Source organism: Phoca vitulina, unplaced genomic scaffold (genome assembly GCF_004348235.1).
Source record: "Phoca vitulina isolate PV1807 unplaced genomic scaffold, GSC_HSeal_1.0 scaffold40, whole genome shotgun sequence".
NCBI lineage: Eukaryota > Metazoa > Chordata > Mammalia > Carnivora > Phocidae > Phoca > Phoca vitulina.
In genome coordinates, this window is record NW_022589743.1 from 3,890,722 (window position 1) to 3,913,242 (window position 22,521).

Genomic DNA, 22,521 nt, shown 5'->3' on the forward strand with positions numbered 1-22,521 from the left:
GAACACAGAAAAGTAAGTCAACTTAATTTCAACCATGAAAGTAATAAAAGGCCTAAAAACCTCAAATTTTATCATGTTGTCCAATAAATCAGAGGTTTTGACGAAGGCGGAGACTACCAAATTTCCACCTGAGAGAGGAGCACCAGATGGAATATATAGTAGGACTCTGAGCTAACAGGTAACCTGAACTCCGGCCTATAGTTTATGTCAGAAAGGATTAATTTTGGATCTGTCATTTTCTAACCACATTATCTTGGGCAAATCACTTAACCCTCTGAGACTCAATACTTTAATTTATTCCAAAGGGACATTAATTCTCACTGCTCTTATCTCAGAAGGCTTATCAGTTATAAGGTACTAAAATAAGTACATCACAGAAGCTGAAGACTAAAAGGACTGGAGGCTTTTAAAAAAAAAGGGAAGGGTCCAAAGCACCGGTGTGCTTAGAGGGTCTTCAGTGGCTAGACACAAAGTGCTGTTGTGAGAATAAATAAAATCACCTGGGGGAAATAAGTAGAGGAAAAGAGAACTGAGGCAGACCCTTAGGGACACCTGTGTTGACAGGGACGTGTGAAGAAGAGGGAGGCCACACATCAGAAGTAGCCAGAGCACCAGGAGAAAACCAGAAGAAAGAAGTCAAATAACATATGAACTAAGGAATCCCTCAAATTCAGGAATTAGCAGGTCACAGAACTTTCAAAAACTGCTTTCGTGGCATGGAGGTGAATTGAGGATAAGTAGGAGGAAAGAAGTAGAGACATAAATGTGCTAACTCAAGAAACTTAGCTCTATTTAAAGGGAAAGGGAGAGAGAGAGGGAGAGAGACAGACAGAGAAAATGAATATGAATGAATAACTAGAGAGAGACGGCTGAGCCAGTTTCCAGGCTGAGGGTAAACAGGCAATCGGAGAAAGAGAGATGGTGGAGATACCAGACAACAAGGGTATAACTGGCAGAGTAAGGCTTCTGAGAAGGCGGCATGTGATACCAAACAGAAGCCGAAGAGACAGCCTGCTCTGGACACGAGGAAGAACACCTCCTCCACGGAGAATGCAGGGAAAATTCATGTAAGGCGACAGGCAAGAGCTGAGGGAGAAGGGCCTCAATTTTCTCTCAGAAGAAGTAGCAAGCAACTCTTTTAGGAGTCGGGAGATTAAAGGAGATTGGTAAACAGTCTGAAGTATCTATTGTTAAGGAAAAAGAAAGGGAGCTAACTGTGTATCTGTAGAAGAGTTCTTGGCAGTGCCAAGAGCCTAGCTGAGCGTGGAGACACTAACCTAAGAGTAGATGACTTCCTTTGGCAACAGACAGTAACACCTAGTTGAGAGCAGGAACAGGAAGACGGTTAGATTGAGCCAGACTGAGGTTTTGCCAGGTGTGTATTTTAGAATGATAGAGCTGAGAGTCTTGGTAAGAAATTTGTTGCCTGAAAGTTCACGCAATTTCCTCTTATATCTTACGGTCGGAACAGAAGTTTGTGGCTGACTGCTACATCTTCATGGGAAGTTGTCAGTCCTGCCTTATCAGCTCCTGCTCTTTGTCAGTCTTTCTGGTCTTAAGGACAACGGCCTATTATTAGAGCAAGACCTAATCCTCCACATCACTAGCAAATTCTCATTCTTCTAGTATGTCTGTACTGAAGGAAGGGCTAACACTCCAGGACTGGGGGACTTAGCTAGATGGTGGTTTAGTCCCAAGTCCAGAATCTTCTCCATTACATCCTAAGTCCCTGTCTAGGGGCTAATACCTGCTCTTAACCAGTGTTTTGACATCTACCCTCTAGGTGCAAAGGCATTTAATACACATCATCATCTATTGCTTGACAATGGTGGCCTAAGTCCCCTAGACAGAGGAAAAACAGAAACACCACTATTTTATGGAGAGTAGGAATTTTGGTTATGACAACGGATGTCCCCACCATAAAAAAAAATAAATTCAGTTGCAGTTTTTTGTGCACCAGTTCAAAGAGCTGATGTTATTCAAAAGGTGATTATGTAGCCACTGTTTTTCCTTTTTCACCAAAACTAAAGCTTCCTGTGAATAAAGACCAACCTGCCAAGATAGCTTTGTGAGCCTGGAACTCCTGGCCAGCAACGCACAGACAGCAGTCTGTGAACCGGGAGTTCTCCCACAGTCCTCCCAGCTCATCGGCCAGCCGGCACTCAGGGACCTTCACCATATTCATGGTGTTCTGGCCGGAAATGTTGACGGAATCTTGCACCACACTCACCTGTGAAAGACAAGGAAACACAGTCCAAAGGTTTTGTTACCAAGAGTTTTCTTCCCAGCAGAAGAGATGACTTTTACCTCGATGCTGTAGTACATTCAGATACAAACGTTAGTCATGTTCTCTTGAAACCACCTCCACAAAACAAGGCTTTATCCTGTGGATCAAGTAATTTCCAATCTGCCACAATCATACTTATTCTACACCATCCTAGGATGAGAGGCAAAAGCCCCACAAATCTCCTTCTCCTCCAAATGCTAATAAACTCTGCCTCCCCTGCCTTGAAAACCTGGGCAAAACCATGGGGGGGAGGGGAAGGATACTGACCTAAACACACATTAAACCTCAAGTATTTACCTTATTCTGCCTTAAGCAAAAGGTTAAATACAAAAAATTCTTATGGAGGGGCACCTGGGTGGCTCAGTCAATTAAGCGGCTGCCTTTGGCTCAGGTCATGATCCCAGGGTTCTGGGATCGAGTCCCGCATCAGGATCCCTGCTCAGTGGAGAGTCTGCTTCTCCCTCTACCCTTTCCTCCTGCTCGTGATCTCTCTCTCACTCTTTCTCGAATAAATAAATCAAATCTTTAAAACAAAGAATTCCTACGGAAACTACCATTTAAAACTCTCTAAAAGAAAAAAATCTCTAATAAGCCTAAAAGCATTTCACTTATTTTAGTTAGGTCTTGAACATGAAAATAAACTGCAGCTTCTCGGGGCAGCTGGGTGGCTCAGTTGTTAAGCATCGAAGACCTGCCTTCGGCTCAGGTCATGATCCTAGGGTCCTGGGATCAAGCCCCGCATCGGGCTCCCTGCTCAGCAGGAAGCCTGCTTCTCCCTCTCCCACTCCCCCTGCTTGTGTTCCCTCTCTCGCTGTGTCTCTCTCTGTCAAATAAATAAAATTTTAAAAATCTTTAAAAAAATAAATTTAAAAAAATGAAAAGATAAAAATAAAAATAAAATGCAGCTTCTCTTGGGCCTGGTAAATAATTAGCACTTCCTCACAGATGTTAGTCTAATGAACAGAACTGGGCTTGGAAGATCTTCCCCAACAGTGATAACTGGGTGGGTACCCCACACCACTGACACCCTTCCTCAGTCCTTTGTGACAGTGACCTATAAGAGGGCTGGCTCCAGCCACGTGTGTACTTTTAGCTCTGGAATAGAACGACAATAACAGATTTACAGAGGGATCCAAATCGCCCCCATGACTTCAACGGCAGCATGCTTTAACTAGTTGAATTAACTGCTCAGCCTAGATAAAAACCAAGGTCACTTCTAGATAGGTCAGTGAAACTCAGATAAATTTGTTAGGATGCCAAGTACAAGGATTTATAAATCATTTAGCATTCTAAAATAAATGGAAGCTACCAAACTGAAGGTAAGACCCAGCAGATCGGTCTTCTGCCTAACAAGCACTGCTATGCTTCACCTCGTCCATCATATGAGGTTAGAAATGGTAATATCAAAGCAGAATTCACAAACCTTGAGAATCTGCTCCTCACTCTTGCTATATTGCTACAAGTTAGATGAGAAAGACAGCTTAGGAATATCCTAAATGACCCAAATTTCTCTCAACCTTCAAGATGCAAGTCATCTCTTAAATGCAGTCATAAACCCAGAGGCAAAACGAATGCCCTGGCATCCAAATGACCCGTAGTCTCTTTTGTGAAGGAGTGAGACATTTACTATCAGGTCAAGAAATGTATTCGTTTGTTTCAAACTAACCATTATGATCTGGAGCGATGAAGCAGCCAAGTTAACCAATTATGAATGGACTTAACATTAGTAGCACATTTATCAGAGCCAGACTATAACATTATTTTAATAGCTCAGGACCCAGCACAAACTACCCCACAGAGATTTTCTCTTGTCCTTTGTAAGATCTCTAATTTGATTCAGTCACTTTCTCATACTAACACCAAAAGTAGAAGTTTCCTGTCTCTAGTTATAGCCTCAAAATACTGATTTAAAAAAAGGGACAAGGAAAAGACCGATTAAATCCAACTTCCTCACAGGGAAAAGCAGGAATCTCTTGGGATGGCCAATGGAGGAAACGGAGAATGCTTTTGGCACTGGGTTCCTAAGCTTAAATTAAACCAGGTTGATAGAAGCCCAGAGTCATTAACACTGATGGCAATTTACTAGATGGGGTAAAATGAACTGGCAAGAACTAAGCTGAATGTCAAACTATGGCTACCAGTGGCCCCTCTGCTGGTTAGATGCACGCTTGGTACTGAGTGGGGCCCAAAGACTGTGATTCGTCTCACTGGGGCAATTCCTCTCTCCAGACACAGACAGGAACACAGCAGGAAGGAGAATGTACCTTTACTGTCTGAGCCAGACTTGTTCTGTAGATATATGGATGCCTGGAGTCTCCAGAGCGCTGAATGTCTGGCACCTCTTACCAACATTAAATACGCTTAATTAAAAATAAATTTTAAATGGCATTCACAAATGAGTCTTCAGAGCCCAAACTTTTAACTTAGGAAGGGATTGTTTTCCTCTGCAAATGATGCTAAAGTGAGACCATTTTGAGAAAAACTAAAGATTTTTTTAATGCCTATAAAGTTGACTATGGAGACCAATTCAGAATTGCAGCTGTGAAGATGACGTGACTGTGACATTTATGTCGTCTTATAAATGACTACATGAAAATGTCTCAGGAAGGCTGTAGAACCCTCTACATTTCAAGTCGTAAACGGGCCTCACTTTTAAAGTCAATTCCTTTTCTTAAAAAAGAAAATTTCATAAAAGACTAAAGATTGTGCCAATTCTTGTACATTTTATCTAAACATAAAAAGTCAAAGACCAATGGAAATATATTTTTTAGCTTCTATATAAAACAATCAAGGAAAAAATAGACTCTGCATATAGATGGATTATAGCAGCAGCCTTACTTCTAATCCAAAGACTGGCCATAACCTAAATGTCCACCAACAAGAGAATGAGCAAACAAACTGTTGTATATTCACACAACACATTATCACATACCACTAAAAATGAAAGCACTATAGTTACACCCACCATATAAATAAATACATTTTAGATATATAATGTAAAAAAAGCAACGTGGCCTACACGACCTACATACATTCTGACACCATTTTTATAAAGTGCAAAAACAAGCATACCTAAACCAGTACATTGTTCGGGCATAGAAATACTAAACAAGGGAATGATAACAATTTCCAACAGCTACTTATTATCATCCTCTGAGTCGGGGGACAACAGGTCTAAGGGACAGTGAAGAAGCATACACCGGTTAGTTCTAAGTTATTGGTGATGCTGTTGGGTTGGGTGCTAGGTTTACTACAGTATGTTTATAACCTAAATAACGTTACATATTAATCACCATTTTCGTAGGTCAAGACCAATCAAATGTTGGTGTTATCATATAGTTCAACTAATATATCCAAATTATCCATTAATAAAATGATTAAAAAAAAGAAAAAAAGGAGAGACCCACGTATTTAAAATTTGGTAAACACACATATTCCCAGGCTATGAAAGGATATTCCATGTTTGAGAAGAAAAGGGATATTTTAAGAGTCAACTAGTGTCTGCATGGTTCATACTTGCTATTTCATACTTCATACGGTATCTCATATTTCAACTTTAACTGCAACATCCTAAATGGACACTGGAGTCTTCTACCTGTAAAAGGTATGTACAGTGAAGGGGGAATATCTGCACCTTTATTGTTAGTAACTATTTGTTTTCAATATAAACAAATAGGGAAGGGTCAACAGAAGCTGAAACATTTCATGCAGCTTTTTCTGTGAACCGAACTATTAAAGAAAAATTTAAAGTGTAAAGCTTTCCTGATTCTTTCATTACCAAAATAAATACTCTGTTAAGAAAATTTGGTAGAGCACATGTTTTCTTGGTGAATGGCATTCAGCTCCACTTAGTGCTGCGCAGCAGACTAGAGGTGGAAAATGCAGAGCTGACATGGCCTGACACTGATTTGCTGTACAATGTTAGGAAAAATTACATGACCTCCCTAGGCGCTGCTTCTCTCCCCAGGAACATGAAATGAAGATAACAGAACTAATCCAGCTCAAAGGATTGTGATAAGAGACAATTCAGGGAATGCTTTGAAAATGCTTCCAAATATGTTAACTACGCCACATCAACTTGGAAGAATCGGCACATTTCCTAACGGACAAAAACATCACTGAGAATTGGAGGTGAACCCAGTGTGGCACATTATAAACAAGACCAGCCATTTAGCATTTGGAGAATAGGCAATCTAATTTCATTTAAGTGTTCATTAACAGTAATACCACTGAAATAAGGCCCAAACACAAGTGATTCTCAGTCTTTCACATTAGGATTCCTTCCTGTGGCCTCTAGGAACAGCCAAAAGAATCCATAGAACAACGTTCTTTTTTATCAAGATGCAATAAACTTGTTTATAAATAATCCATTGGCAGATAGGATGGAAGTGCCCAGGCCAAAGGCTGAGTGCGGAACAGAGCAGTGGAGAACTCATCACGTAAATTTGTATGTGGACATCAACTTCATAAAAGCCTCTGAATAATAACAAAAAAAAAACCCACTAGCTAAACCAGTAATATATAAAATAGAAATATGAAGTAAAATACTTATTTATAAATAATCCACTGACAGAAGGGAGCAACAGGTCAAAAGGACAAAATGTGCAACACAGAATGATCTAGCTTTGAAAAGCGCTAAGAACTTAGATGAGCTGCAGACATTTTTAAAACCCACACATCCAACACACACCCCCACGCAACCGTCTTGCAATGCTGAATGCTACTAAGTCCACAGAGAGCCTTGGAACAGAAACGAGTCTCACTAGGCACAAGCCCAAGTATGAGAAGCAACACTCAGCACCTGTGGCCAAGAGAGAAGTGTGATAGGAACAGATGGCACACCTGGTTCGATGGGAAGAAACCGACGGCATCAGCAGAACTCAGCAGACGCTTCCCTGTTCAACATCTCCTCACTTCCAAAGTGTCATCTCACTTCCCTTCTAAGTCAGTAAGACAAATCTAAACTTAACCACAGGATTTCTCCTCAGAGAATTTCATATGGGGAAGCGAAGCCTTGGACTTAGCCACAGGATGAGAGACTGCCAAGTGAGGGCAGGCCAATCAGTTCCCAAATCAAGAATGTCAGTACAGGGGCTGGAGCAGCTGGAATGGGCTGGGGGGGAGGGGGTGGAAGGGGGATCATGGGAGAAAAGGCTGGGCCCACCGTGGACTGGAAAATGCGGCAATAAAGGTGAATACTTTGCCTAAAACACCAGAGGCAGTATTTAGAGGAGATTTCTCTTCCTTAAGAACAGTTCAAAGACTGGTTTTCATTTCCAGCAGAAATTAGAATTTTCCACTATTTTTAAATCTTTCTGAAATACAGGTCTCTAAGGTAGGTGAAGATTAAATTGATGGTCTTAAGTTTTCATCGAACCTCACACGAAACCAACTAATTGTTCTCATTTCTTCACTTGGGCAACTCAGTATGATCTGTAACTAGTAGGACTTATATGGAATTCCAAACTCAAGTTCACAGACAAAAACAACTGCAACATTTAATATATTTATAGAGATGCCATCACTCCAGTATTTCCTTCTTTTACTTCACAACAAAAAAGAAAAGGAGGCAGCTATTATGTAACTATTCCATGTATTCGGTGTAGTACTTTAATAAAGTGTGCATCCAGACTTGTCTAACCCCCAGCAACTATTCTGCAGAAATACTCAATGAGCTGTGACTGGGGAGAGAAGCCGGCTACTGCTGGCTAGGCCTCTTCCGTGAAAGGACAAGATCCCTAAGGGACACCCTGCTCTGCTGCCCAGGTGGCAGTAAGCCTTTGGAACTGTCATTAACTCACAGCATGAGCCCATTACTTGGCAGAACACACCGGTAGTTGGGGAGCTTGCTCGCACCCTCCCCATGAAAACACAGTGGTCACTCTCAAGTGGTGCTGCTCAGGAAGTGGTTCTTGACCATACAAAGTATAGGGAGCACAAATTTCCCATCGGACTGGAGGTTTTATTCATTTATTACGCTGTGAGCTTATGAGTATTTGTAAATGATAATGGCATGAAGTGACCGATTAGAATATATATACCCATTAAATAGGCCGCTTTCCAACTCACTCTTGGGAATACTTCAAGGCTTCTGCTGTAACCCCAGACAGGCTTAGGGCACTGCTGAGAGAAATACTCTCCTGGCTGACGACAGATAACCCTCTTAGCTAAGCACGAGTTAGAGAGCTGGTTTACCCACCCTTCACTCTAGAAAAAATGGTTCTCTCCATTGTTTCACAACTACTCCAGCAAGACAAACTGGATCAACTCAACTCCTGGTAAGAGTCATCTAGTAAAGCAGAAAAGGAAAATGATCTGCGGTCAAACACAAGTGGACCTCATACTTCAGAAGTCAGAAAGTTTAAGGGACAGATCCACATAGCGAGTTGCTGGCCATTCTCCTCAGCTTGCAGTGCCAGTCTGTCCACATGCTACCTGAGAACACCCCCAGTGAAAAAGCCAGAATCCTGACCCAAGCAAGTAAAAAATCGCTCATACCAAGGGAGTGCACAATCTTTGTTTTTAAGAACGATAACAAGCAGAAAGGTGAAGTGCCCAACAAGCCTGAAATCGTGACACAGTTTCAATCGTAGAAATCACATTTGTGCAGTACCACTCCACTCGGGGATTTTTCTCACTCCCCATCCCTGACACAATGTAATTAAGTCTACCGATACCCATCAGGTCTGGGAATTGCCAGTCTCACCTTGGGGTAAAGGACTCACCTCACAGAAGAGGGTAAGCTTGTCATCAGGGAGAAGCCCGTTCGCCTCATCCAAGAGAAAATCTCTACGGATGAATTTTTTGAATCCCCAGTCTTTGCCTTGCACAAACCTATATGCCCGTTGACTCTCTGGAATGAAAAAAAAAAAAAAAAGTCATATTTAGATTTACTTAAAAAACGAAACAAAACAAAACAACCCAGATCAAATCCATAACTTGTCTGCGTATGAAGTTGCTTGGTGTGAAAATTAAGAGTGGAATGAAGACGGGAACATTTACCCATAGCTTTGGTTTCTTCTCCCTTGGCATTCAGGATGGAGAATTTGAATTTTGCCCGAACTTCACTCTTTGGACAGCTGACCAGTAACAGGTAAAGTGACAGATAATCTTTGCTTTCTTCATCTAGTCCTTTTGGGTTTACTCGCAGACACCTGCCCAAAACAGATAGGGAAAAAAAAAAAAATATGTTGGAAGCATTCACGTTTATAGGCTTTGTGAAGTGACAGGAGAAATAGAACATCTATTTCCCAAGAGAGGAAGATGTTAAGAAAACCAATCCAGGCCCCATAGCAGGAGATGCTTACATCTCTGCCTCCTTCCTCATAATCTCCTAAATCACTCTTTCTCCCTGTAAAATATTTTAAAATTGAGCCTACTTCCACTCTGTTCTAATCCTCAATCTCAGAAAGGCAGCCCCTTCTTTTGTCAGGATTATAATGAAACCATGAAAACAAAATGTTGGGGGCACAGGGGTGGCTCAGTCAGTTAAGTGCCCGACTCTTGATTTCAGCTCAGGTCACGATCTCAGGGTTGTGAGATCAAGCCTTCCATCAGGCTCTGCGCTGGGTGTGGAGCATGCTTAAGATCCTCCCTCTCCCTCTGCCCCTCCACCCCTAAAAAAAGTGTCGTTAAGCCCTTTAATATCACCTTGGGAGAGAAAAAATATTCCAGAGAAATATGTGAATACTACATAATCTTTTACAGATATTTTATCAATCTGGCAATAATATCCTAAGATTGAAATAAAGAAGGCAGTATGGAGGAAGCACAGACAAAAAAGTAAACTCCCATTACACAGGACAGAGATCCAAGCTAGGCTTCCAAATGGAGTCAGAGATGACAATCTGTTGCCAATGAATCAAAACAAATTTCAGACAGATTTAATAGGTTCAATTGAGTTAAGTTGTAAATGTCATTAGTTGAACTGCATGTGGTTCACACTACTTCTACCACATATAATACATAGGCCATATGTATCCTTAGGCCTTGCCAGTGTTAGGGCACCTCTCTCAAACAGGTGGCCCAATCCAGTGCCTCTCCCGGAAGTGCATATACCATATACATTGTGCTCAAGATGTGAATTTGAATACAATGCCTAAGTGGGGCGCTTGTGTGGCTCACTCAGTTAAGAGTCTGACTCTTGATTTCAGCTCAGGTCATGATCTCAGGATCATGAGATAGAGCCCCACGTTGGGCTCTGTGCTGGGCATGGAGGCTGCTTAAGATTTTCTCTCTCCCACTCCCCTTGCCCCCGTGCTCGCTCATGCTCTCCTCTCTCTTAAATAAATAAATAAATAAATGAAATGCCTAAGAATAAAGCATTCTCTCAGCACCTAGTAATACACTGCTTAATGCACACAGCCAACAAATACTAAAGGAAAGAGAGTGGTTTAACTCTTCAGCGGGTTATCGGAGATCAAAACTGGGTGGCTGACACACATGTGTTCTGTTCTTGGCAGCAAAGATATGGTTGTATCCTTAACTGCCAGCTCCTCTTCAAGGGGATGCACAGTTTGGATGGGACTGACCCCCACTCTCAGATCATACTCCCCTTGCTGTAGAGATTAATGGAGGGAACCCAAACCTAAACCAGTCAGTGCATGTAGGACATATTCTTGGCCACAGAGTTAATTCAGAGAAAGTTCAAAGACTTCTGTTGGATGGTAGTGGATTACACCCATTGCTACTGCCAGTCATCCTTTAACCACAAGGGAAGCTAGACTTGAGATGTCCAACAGTGCAGAGAACAGAGAGAGATGGGGTCCTTAATCTCACCACTGGGCTGCTGGATCACACTACCTTCAAAACCATCCTACAAAAAAACAAAACAAAACAAAACAAAACCATCCTACACCCTGGGCATTCCGGTTACATAAGCAAATAAATCTCCTTCATTGTTGAAAAGCAGGCAATTTAAAAGTTGAGATTTTTATGCTAAAATCTAAATTTCTTGCTTTTCTTAAAAAATCAGCAAATATGATGGTCAGCTCTTACTCACACACAGCTATGGCGCTGAGCAGCCACCACCCCTTTCAGAAGGTCACTCAACACTCATACCAGGTATGAATATCATTTACAACACTGGCCCTCTTTACTCATTTATATTACCCTACAGCCATTTGAGTTTGCTGATTCCTGACATACTCACTGAATTAATTCAACAAATATACAGTGAGGGTGCCTGGGTGGCTCAGTCGGTTAAGTGGCCGACTCTTGATTTCGGCTCAGGTCATTATCTTGGGGTCCTGGAATCGAGCCGAGTCAGGCTCTGTGCTCAGTGAAGCATCTGCTTGAGGATTCTATTCTCCCTCTCCCTCCGCCTGTGCTTTCTCTCTCAATCAAATAAGTAAATAAATAAATAAATAAATAAATAAATAAATAAATAAATCTTTAAAAATATATTTTTACAATGAACACCATCGTGTGCCAGGCAGTTCTAGGCACTGGAGAATATGTGAAGAACAAAACGAAGTCTCTGCCTTCAAGGATCTTACGTTCTAATCAGGCTCTGTCATAAAACCAAGCAAAACAGGCAACTTTTAGAAAAATTTTTACAGCTAGATATAGTCTTCCTCACCATTTCAGTTTATCATTGGCTCCTGATGAAAAGGTTGAACTTTTAATGACTTCACCCATTTCCTCCCGGCAAAAGCTAAAGTTATTGATGGTCCACATGTAGGAGAATTTCACTACCTTGATCTGTTAACAGAAAACCAAGAAGCAATTAAATAGGAAGTGGGCAACCTGAAAAACAGGCTGCAGATCAAATAATCATTTCCCTTCCTCCCTCTGTCTGTGTGAGTCCCATAGTAAGATAGCCCTGTCTGGGCGGCACGGAGGCTCAGCTTTTTCTGTCCCTCACCCACATTTTAAGAAATCTCACAGTGACCAACTGCTTTCATAACATTTTTCCACTTCTGAGAAACACTGGGTGGAAAGTGAGAAAAACATGGGCAGGGGTGGGCAAGCAGATAATAAAGCTGTACCTAAAACAAGCCTCTGCTCAGAGCACCGTTTGACAATTGAGATGCTGATGCCACTGCTTGGGGTTGCAAATCTCAAACCTGGTTTCCTGTGAGTTGCCCAAAGAGGAACACATTTCCATTAAGGTGGGTATAAGTGGATCTAGTTTCAAAGATCCCTCCCACTTCAACCTCCAATGAAAACCACCAGCCTAGTACATTCAGATGCCATGTGGATAACCAAGGAATGGAAAGCTGACAAGTACTTTATCTGCTCTTTGACAGTTATGTCCTAGAGAAAGCAGGAAACCTAATGAAGAAATCTTATTCTTTTCATTCACCAAAATCCTCCCAAGATACAGGATTTACGGGGTGAAAACATGAACTTACCTGTGTGTAGCACCAGCTCTCAGCTACAGGGCCACTCGACATTTCTGCCGGAGGTGGAGGACTTGGAACCCTTGACATCGCCAGTTTGAAGGTTAAACAAGATCTCCAAAGTCAGCGGACAAAGATTTCTGTTCTCTCTTCACCCTGATTGACCCAAGAAGCATGAGGATTTTATTAGATTAATGGTATACTATCCTATTTCCGTTTGACCTTGCAGACTGGTAACTGTGTCTCCTGCCTGGAATGCTCTACCTTATCATTCAAATGGCTCCTTAGTATTCAATGTTAAGGTCAGAGAAGACCACCTAATCGAAAGTAGCCTCCTAGTCACAATTCTATCACCCTACTTCCATCCTCTGCCCGATTCTTAATATTATCTTACCAAATGAATTTCCTCAAAGGGCATATAAAGTACACCCATGAAAAGACTGCCAAAGAGGAGACAGCATAGTGAACCCCAAGTACAACTCTGCCACTGGCCCCTTTCTCGGGGGCACAAATATTCCACTCCTAAAAGAAAATGACCTTGTTACCTCTCTAACTACCGTCTCATCTCCTCCTACACTTCAGTGCAGACTTCTTAGGAGAAGTCTTCTATTCTTCAACTCAGTGCCGGCTGCTCTCTTGAAGGGCAACATTCACTGCTTTCTTAGATGTGTCCCTTTCTCTGCAGCACTAGAGATCTCCTCGCTTACATGCTCCATCACTATCCAATTTTCCAGATTCTTCTCCTTGTTCTGTTCTCTGATCATTCCTCAATCTCTCTTACTGGATTCTCTTTCTCCAGTGTCGTTCCTGTGGTTGAATTTTCCATCATTTTCTCAAACTACATTCTCTTTCAGTTTATCCACCCCCAGTGTCAAAGTTTTGCCTTTATACAAATGACTCCCAAATCTCTGTGACCTGTCTCATAAGCCTCAGACCACCTTCAAATAACTGCTGTACATCTCAACAGGATGTCCCAGCAGCAAATCAAATCCAAGTCCAACTTCTCCTCTCCAAGGCCTTTCTTTTTTCTTTTTTTTTTTTTTTAAAGATTTTATTTATTTTTTGACAGAGAGAGGGAACACAAGCAGGGGGAGTGGGAGAGGGAGAAGCAGGCCTCCCACGGAGCAGGGAGCCAGATGTGGGGCTTGATCCCAGCACCCTGGGATCATGACCTGAGCCAAAGGCAGACGCTTAACGACTGAGCCACCCAGGCGCCCCTCTCCAACGCCTTTCTAAACACAAAGCCATTCAAAACACTGGTGAATCTGGTTACAATTTTTAAGTACCATAAACAAAGCCAAAAAAACAAACTGAAAAAAAAAAAAAAGAGCTTGCAGTGCATGATGAGGGGATAATTTATAAATTGATATGTAAGTTTTCTACAAAATTCATAAGAAAAAGGCCAACTACCCTGTAAAAATATTGTTCACAAAAAAGGAAATAAAATAGCTCTTAAAGTTTTACATCTTTCAAACCAGCAAGAAAAAAAATCAACCATGCCATGTAGGGGGACATGGGGACTCTCCTACACTGCTGGTAAGACCGTAATCTAGGATGTATTTTTGGACAGGAACTTCCTGTATGCAGTACGTTGACTATACATGCACCCTAAGACTTAGTAATTTTACTTTAACTGTATATGCGCTAGTGTAGGGGTTTCTCAAACTTCAGTGTGCATCAGAATCACCTGCTGGCCACCATCCCCAAAATTTCTGATTCAGAGGTCTAAGCTAGGCCCACAAATTTGCATTTCTAACAAGTTCCCAAGTGACCTTGATGTGTAGGTCCTGGCACCACATTTTTAGAACCACTGCCCTAGAGAAACCCTGCACGTGGGCAGAAGAAGACAAAGAGAGGGCTGCTCAGTGTGGCACTGTTCATAACAGTGAAAAACTAGAAACAAACCAAAAATCCATTAGGAGGGAAACAGAAAACTAAATTGGGTTATTTCCATATAATGGAAAACTATATTTCAGGATTTAAAATTAATGAACTAGATCTGCAGCACCATGGAGATGAGATCAAACACAATGGTAATGAACAAAAGCAAGTTCTGGAATGTCATGTGCAGTACCTGATTTATGCAAATTTAAGATTTATATATTATTTACAGATATGATATATGCATTCAGTAGAAGTAAAAAAACAAAAAACAAAAAACACACTGACAAGCTATACATCAGATTCACAATGGGAGAGCAGGGGAGAAGAATGAGGCCAGGACAAGTTGCTCTCTCCTGTTTCTTTCCAAATGAGGATGGTCTGAAGCAAATATGGAAATATATATATCTTTAATTTGGGATGATATCCACTTGAGTATATACCATTTTTCCTATTGTTCTGCTTTATTTTAAAAAATATATTGTAGGGCGCCTGGGTGGCTCAGTTGTTTAAGCAGCTGCCTTCGGCTCAGGTCATGATCCTGGAGTCCCGGGATCGAGTCCCGCATCAGGCTCCCTGCTCAGCAGGGAGTCTGCTTCTTCCTCTGACTCTCCCCCCTCTCATGCTATCATTCTCTCTCTCAATAAATAAATAAAAATCTTTAAAAAAACAAAAATAAAAAATATATTGTATTGTAAGAATAGTGTAAGGACGTATTCCATTACATCAAACACTGGCTTATAATATCTAAGGGAGAAATTTCGTTCCTGAACACCTGGTTTGTTTCCAGCTGTGCACAGACAATATGAATATAACTGATCATGTCGTCCTCTTTGCCTGGTTACTAGGAAGCCCTGAGACATATCTGTAAGCCGTCTCCTAAAACTCTAGGATCACATGCTCATTCTATAATAGCTTTATTATTTTCTTTTTTTGATTTTTATTTATTCATTTATTTTAGAGAGAATGAGAGCAGGGGGAGGAGCAGAAGGAGAGGGATAAGCAGACTCCTTGCTGAGGGCGGAGCCTGATGCACAGCTTGATCCCACGACCCTGAGATCATGACCTGAGCCGAAGAGTCAGATGCTTAAGCGACTGAGCCACCCAGGCGCCCCAGCTTTATTATTATTATTATAAGATTTTATTTATTTATTTGACAGAGAGATAGCGAGAGCAGGAACACAAGCAGGGGGAGTGGGAGAAGGACAAGCGGGCTTCCTGCTGAGCAGGGAGCCCGATGTGGGACTCGATCCCAGGACTCTGGGATCATGACCTGAACCCAAGGCAGACGCTTAATGACTGAGCCACCCAGGCGCCCAGCTTTATTATTTTCTTAACACTGTTACTCACTTTGCTATAATTCCCTCAACTGTTTACTCTTTTATATGTTAAGTACTTCTGGAAACCGCCCCAAACCCTTTGTAGAAAGAGGTATAAATGAACAAAAAAGATCACTCAACTTACACACATTCACTGGCAACTTAAGTAATAAGCATGGAAGGGGATCAATAAGATACAGTTGTATCCCCACAGAGTAATACCATTGGTATTACCAGAGTCCCCACTGGTTTTAAACACTATCCTACAGACATTTACAACTAAAGCATCCCATGTAATCACAGATGGGAGTTAACAGTTTTATACACATACATGCTATTTCACTTAAGCTAACAAACTAAGCAATGCAGTAGCATTTGGGGCTCCCTGGTTTGTGCAATTCATGATTCCATGATATACTCAAGAAACCAAATGCTACACTTGATCACCTGCGATGGAGGTATGCTTCCATTTGATGGAAAACACATTCTCAAGAACTATTTGTCTAATAATGAGTAAATGCACCTTAGGCAGTTTTACAAATCCCAGTTACCATTACTGCCAGTAGGAGCCAGAATGAAATTTCAAAATTCCCACTTAAAACTATCTTTTGGGCAGACTGGCAATGAAGATGTGAGTTTTACACATTAGTTAAGAGCATAAAATTTGGCTCTGGAGGTGTGCAGTGCAGCTCTACACTGAGGGATCATAAAATACTAACTTAGGTTTATTTTGAGGTTTTAAAAAATACTTCATATTTATCTAACAATTAATTTAAGGATTCTCTAAGCCTAAGAAAAAGACAAGTTTAAAAACAGTTTATTTTTTTTAAGATTTTATTTATCTTAGAGAGAGAATGGGGGGGAGAGAGCATGAGAGGGGGGAGGGTCAGAGGGAGAAGTAGACTCCCTGCTGAGCAGGGAGCTGTATGTGGGACTCGATCCCGGGACTCCAGAATCATGACCTGAGCCGAAGGCAGCTGCTTAACCAACTGAGCCACCCAGGTGCCCTAAAAACAGTTTATTTTAATGGCTTAATTGTTGTTACTGAACCATCGTCCATTATTACAACCAGGAAAAAAAAATACTACTTTGGTCTTGGCCATTTTTTCTATCTTTTTCGCTTCTCATTTATTTTGTAGCCAAGTCTTTTTGGTTTTTCTTTTCTTTTCTAATAATATCACCTTTATTCCAATTTTAAAGAAATGTCTAACCCAGCAGCTAGTAGCACTGGAAGATGAGCCTCAGACTCTGAGGAGCTTTAACCACACAACCTGCTGAGAGGGAAATTGACTAGGATAGCACAAGTCTAATTAATTTCACTCATAGCAGGCACCATGGGCAAAGTGTTCATCAGCAAAGTAGCCTAGGGTTACATTCTCTAGCACTTCATGCCAACTGCTGCAGGTGCTCAGCAGAAAAACAATTTCAGAAAAGAGGAGGTCTATGTGAGGGTCATGATTTGAGAACCTTTGTAGGAGACAACTAGCACCAAAATATAGTATCCCCGGCTTCAAACAAGTTAGGACAAGACCATCCAAGTTGTCTAGTGAGAAATTTCTTTTCCAAAGCTTAGCAAACTTCCCAGTATGCTGACAACTCTGAGGCTGAACATGTCTATGATATACCACCATTTATTTTCCTGTTTACTCTATTAAATCCTGACCCATGAGGTGATACCTCTTTTGCGTCACACCAAAAAATATACTTTAGAATATCTGTCCACTATAATACTGCTCAAATTCCAATGATGGTAGTTATCAAGTTAGCAACCAATAGCAATCACTAACAGAATGTGTCTTAACAGGTATTAGGAGTCCATAAAGTTGCAAGTTATTATTGATTTCTTTTTTTTTTTTTTAAAGATTTTATTTATTTATTCATGAGAGACACAGAGAGAGAGAGAGAGAGGCAGAGGGAGAAGCAGGCTCCCAAGGAGCAGGGAGCCCGATGCGGGACTCAATCCCAGGACCCCGAGATCATGACCTGAGCTGAAGGCAGACGCTTAACCATCTGAGCCACCCAGGTGTCCCAATATAGTATGATTTCTAACTAGAACATTAAACTCTAGAGAGTAGACAGAAATAAAAAAGATAATATTTTAATGCTGTCATGATGCACATGCATGATACTTTCAATCAAACCTATACAGTGTACTTCTTTTCTGCCTTCTTTCACACCTATGAACACTTCTGTTGCCTTCAGTAGTAGACTTGAAGCTCTTTAAAAGGAACTTGCAACTCTTCTTTGTGTCCCCTTATCACCTAGCAGAGCCTGCCTAAAACAAGGCATTCAGCAAAAATACTTTGATGACTGAAACATTTATCCAGTTGCATTCTAGTTCATTAACTTTTCTGCTTGTTTCTCTCACATATCTCTAAAAGAGCCTTTGAACAGTGCTGAGTATATTAGATTTGCAATGTAATGAGAATCATTAATTTGTTCTTTTGGATGAGTTACACACAAAGCCAAAAACTCCTAGCCTGGCACTCTCAAGTATCTGCTCTGGTAAAACTAAGGTTCTCATCCAGTACCAAGTGTATCTTCCTTCTACAAGGGGAAAGAGACCGGATATAATTTTCTTCATTTTGAAAACATGAATCAGTAATTTGAACTAAACTCTTATGTAATCAGGATTCTTTGAGGACAGATGAATTCCCTATACAATGGAGGGAAATGTCCCAATAGTTTAACCTGCAGTATATGCAGAGCTAGGCTACAACACTCTCTGAAAAGTGTTACAAAGACAGCTTCTGCAGTTCTTTTTTATCTTTCTTTTATTCCCTATAAGCATTCCTCTATCTTCAATCTAATCCAGTCATCCAGAGAATTAAAAAAAAAAGGAACATCAACAACCAACAGAGGCCTATCACATACATGATACCTGTAAGTTAGCCATATAGATCCATCGGTCTTAAAATTACAGGAATAAAAAAAAATAATTACAGGAATAAGACTGAGAAGATAATATGAGACTGAACCATGAAACTGTTTTGTAAGCCAAAACTAGTCAAACATCGGCAATTTTATGTGGTTCAACATAATACACAAACATGCACAAGCTAGACGGATGGGAACATAGCTTCTTAAAAGAATGGTTTATTAGGGACTTTGCAGAAGTCTATTACTTTTTTTTTCTTTTGGTTTAAAGCCTTGTACAGTTTCCAAGTAAGGAAAAATCCCAATGTCATAACTATTTTAAACCTGAGAGACGTTGCATTTTCCCAAACAGAAGATGCCAAAAAGATTGTTGACCAAAAAAAAAAAAAACCCACAAAACTATGGGAAGACTTGGATATATTCGTTTTTGAGAAACTGATGTGACCTCAAAGTAATGTTTGTATTTCTCCTGTTAGTGTCTTCAATAATATACAGCCTGTGAGATAGTAACTTCTTTCTCATTACCCTAAGGATAGATTATTACAGGTCATACTGACTTCCTCTGTTGCAAGGTTTGAATGACTTTTGAAAATTTGTCATTGGTAAACTTATTACAATTCAATCTAGTCTAACAAAATACTAAATGTAGCTTTTTTTTTTTTAATTTACAGACACTTCTTAAAATGAAACTAAGGGTACTCAAGAGAGACCTCAATAAGCAAAGGAAAGACTGGGGTTTCTCTTATATCCCTTTTCAGGTTCATGCTTTATAAAATTTACAAGTTAAAGATGACTGTTTTTGTCTTTATTGAGATATAACTGACATTTGTTTTTGGTTTTTTAAAATTCTTTAACAAAAGGATTTCGTATTAAGTGAATCTAAAGATCAAGAAGAAAAAGTCAACAGCCTAATGGAAAAATGGGCGAAGAACAGCCCATGGTTTGGAGAAATGTAAATACCAGTGGCTCTGAAATATATGAAAACATGTTCAACTCTCATTCATAATAAGATAAATGCAAATTAAACCACACACTGATTCACCAAGTGAATTGGCAAAGATCAAAATGTTTGATAACACTTGCTCAGGGTAAGGAGAACACTTCTGATTAGAGTATAAATTGTTACACTCTGCATGAAGGGAAATGTATATCAGAATGAATAAGAAATGCACATACCCTTTGATCCAGCACCCTACTGATATATTTAATATGACAAATATAACAGATTTTTTCACTGTGGCATTATTTGTAATCACAAAAGAATAGAAACAACCTAAAAGTCCATCAACAAGGGTTTGATTAAATGAATTATGATACAAACAGACAATATAACAAAATCTGTTTAAAATGGGGAGGTTCTTTCTATTTAAAAAGGCAAAAATATTTATTTATTTTAACATATACATAATATTCTCTGTAAAGCTATACAAGACCCTAGGGACACTGGTTACTTCCAACAAAGGAAACTAGGGTACATGGGTGGGAAGGAACTTTCCATTGTATTTCCCTTTTGTACTTTTTGAATTTTGAACCATGTGAATATATTATCTTTTCAAATAAAATTAAAAAAATTTTTTAAAGCAATTAGCAGCCTTTACAATTAATTTTTCTAAGTGAGGAGATGGCTTATAAATCAGACCCTTATGAAAGACAAGATAGGAATTATCCAGTGGTTTCCATTGTTATCTGAATAAAATCTACCTCTGTCATGACTGCCAAGACCTCAGTCTATGTCCCTGACCTCATCTAACACTTACCCTTCACAGTCACTATGCTTTAGTCACTCAGGCCTTTAATTCTACTTAGTGAGCACACCAGGCTCTTTCCTGAGCCTGGAAAGCTCTTTTTTCCCTCAGATCTTTTCATAGCTGGCCCCTTGTCATTTAAATGTTCTATCAAGTATAAGATCTTCAGAGAGGCCTTCTCTGACCCCCTACTTCCACCCCGTCCCTCTCATTACATTACCCTATTTTATTTTCTTCATTATCACTACCTGAAATGATCTTGTTTCAAGTTTCTTACTTGTCTATTGTCTTCCCCACCAGAAGTTAAGCTCAATCAGAGAACAGCATCCCCTGTACCTAAAATGGTATCATAACAGGCACTCAGTAAATATTTGTTCAGTGAAATGGTTGTTGAATAACTAGACTACTGTCTTTGGGGATCATATTCTCCCTTAGTGAGCTCTAGTTAAAAGGTTAAAGTTTGGGAGTTGCTGAGTGAATAACAGCTATAGGAATCCAGGCACACTTTTAAAACAATAAAACATTTTCAAAAAGAAAAGCATCAGTTCATCTCACTCCAATTTTAAATAACTCATTCAATATGTTCCAAAACTAGGGACACCTGGGTGGCTCAGTCGGTTAAGCGTCTGCCTTCGGCTCAGGTCATGATCCCAGGGTGCTGGGATCGAGCCCCACATCGGGCTCCCTGCTCAGCAGGAAGCCTGCTTCTCCCTGTGCCACTCCCCCTGCTTGTGTTCCCTCTCTCGCTGTGTCTCTCTCTGTCAAATAAATAAATAAAATCTTAAAAAAAAATACGTTCCAAAACTATACTCTCCTTCGATTAAAAAAAAAAAAAAAAAAGTCCAGGAAAACTTGGGATAAAAGGTAAGCCTGTACAGCTAAATGGGGGAGTTCCTAAATCCGTAAGACAACAGTAACATAAGCAAGTTTTCTAGAATAGGGCAATCCTGGTTATAGAAAGTACCACTACAACAGCTGCCAGGAATTCAGGCTAGACCTTGAGAGTTCTTTGAAGTTGAAGCCTATATAATAAAATTCCAGTATATTGATAAAACTGAGGTAGATCTTTAGCATCTTTACTTAGATTTGACCTTAAATTTTCACATCTGACATGAGGTTTGATTCCCTTAAAATTGACATGTAGAGAAAACATACTTAACATTAAATATATACACATGTAAACATGTCCATGTATAAATACATAGAGACAGACATATCTCTGAACACATAAGTAAGTTTTTTCTATAGCAGGCTAATTTGTAGAACATATTTTCTGCCGTAGCCAAATATTTACCTAATTAAGAGGTTGAATTATTCTCCCAACTATTGTTATTTAAGGAAAACTCAGAAACAAGTATACTAGTATGTATGCAGGTCAGTACCTTTACGATTCCCCAGTTTACAGATACCTTAGGCAAGCATAGACACTGAAATGATTGTTAAGGATTAGATATACTTTTAAACATAAAAAGGCTATTTTACCTTCTTCTCCTCAATCTAAGTGTTACAAAATGGGAGATTTACAGAAATAGCCTGGCTAGTAAGGCTCATCCAAAGCCAAGATGAAGATGAACAAGAAGGTACATGAAAGAATCTCAAGTCATGGAAAGCAGTGGAATAACCAACAGAGAGCTCCCACTGGCTCCCAAACCTTAGTGTGTGCTGGCTGTTTACAGGCTTTTACTGCCCTTCTCTACAGGTTATAAATAACTGCAAAGTGTCCTTGTCCCCAAGGAGACCTTTGCAGCCAGCTCAAAGGTTAAAATATGGAATAATTCTCACTTTGGATGAAACTCTTCCAGTTACCAGAAAAATGAAAGAGCAAAAAAATTTATTGCCCATCTAAGTTAAAGGCTGGGGAATCATTCCCTCTCCCTATAATCTATCAATTATATAAAAGTTGTTATACAGACTTATTAGCATAGTTCACCACCCCAAAAATATATCCAGGGAGAATGCAATACATGCTCTGTTCCAAAAGCAAAGGTCTGTCCTGGAAAGGAGCAGATGCCACTCAACAGTCTTACAGGATAGCATCTCTTCAGACCTCATCTCTTCAGACCTTAAAG

The 22,521-nt window shown here is 40.2% G+C and overlaps 1 protein-coding gene across 3 annotated transcripts in view; it reads right to left on the reverse strand.

Annotated features, from left to right (window-relative positions):
• Nucleotides 1-22,521, reverse strand: part of SPOP (speckle type BTB/POZ protein) — a 65,628-nt gene that overhangs the window by 7,123 nt on the left and 35,984 nt on the right. For all 3 annotated transcript variants that reach the window (XM_032428537.1, XM_032428536.1, XM_032428538.1), the window contains 5 exons: nucleotides 12,643-12,786; nucleotides 11,868-11,989; nucleotides 9,290-9,441; nucleotides 9,013-9,140; nucleotides 2,053-2,230 (listed from right to left, as the gene is read on the reverse strand). In XM_032428537.1, coding sequence (XP_032284428.1) covers nucleotides 2,053-2,230; nucleotides 9,013-9,140; nucleotides 9,290-9,441; nucleotides 11,868-11,989; nucleotides 12,643-12,720 — 658 coding nt within the window. In that variant the 5' untranslated portion in view covers nucleotides 12,721-12,786. The remainder of the gene's footprint in view (nucleotides 1-2,052; nucleotides 2,231-9,012; nucleotides 9,141-9,289; nucleotides 9,442-11,867; nucleotides 11,990-12,642; nucleotides 12,787-22,521) is intronic.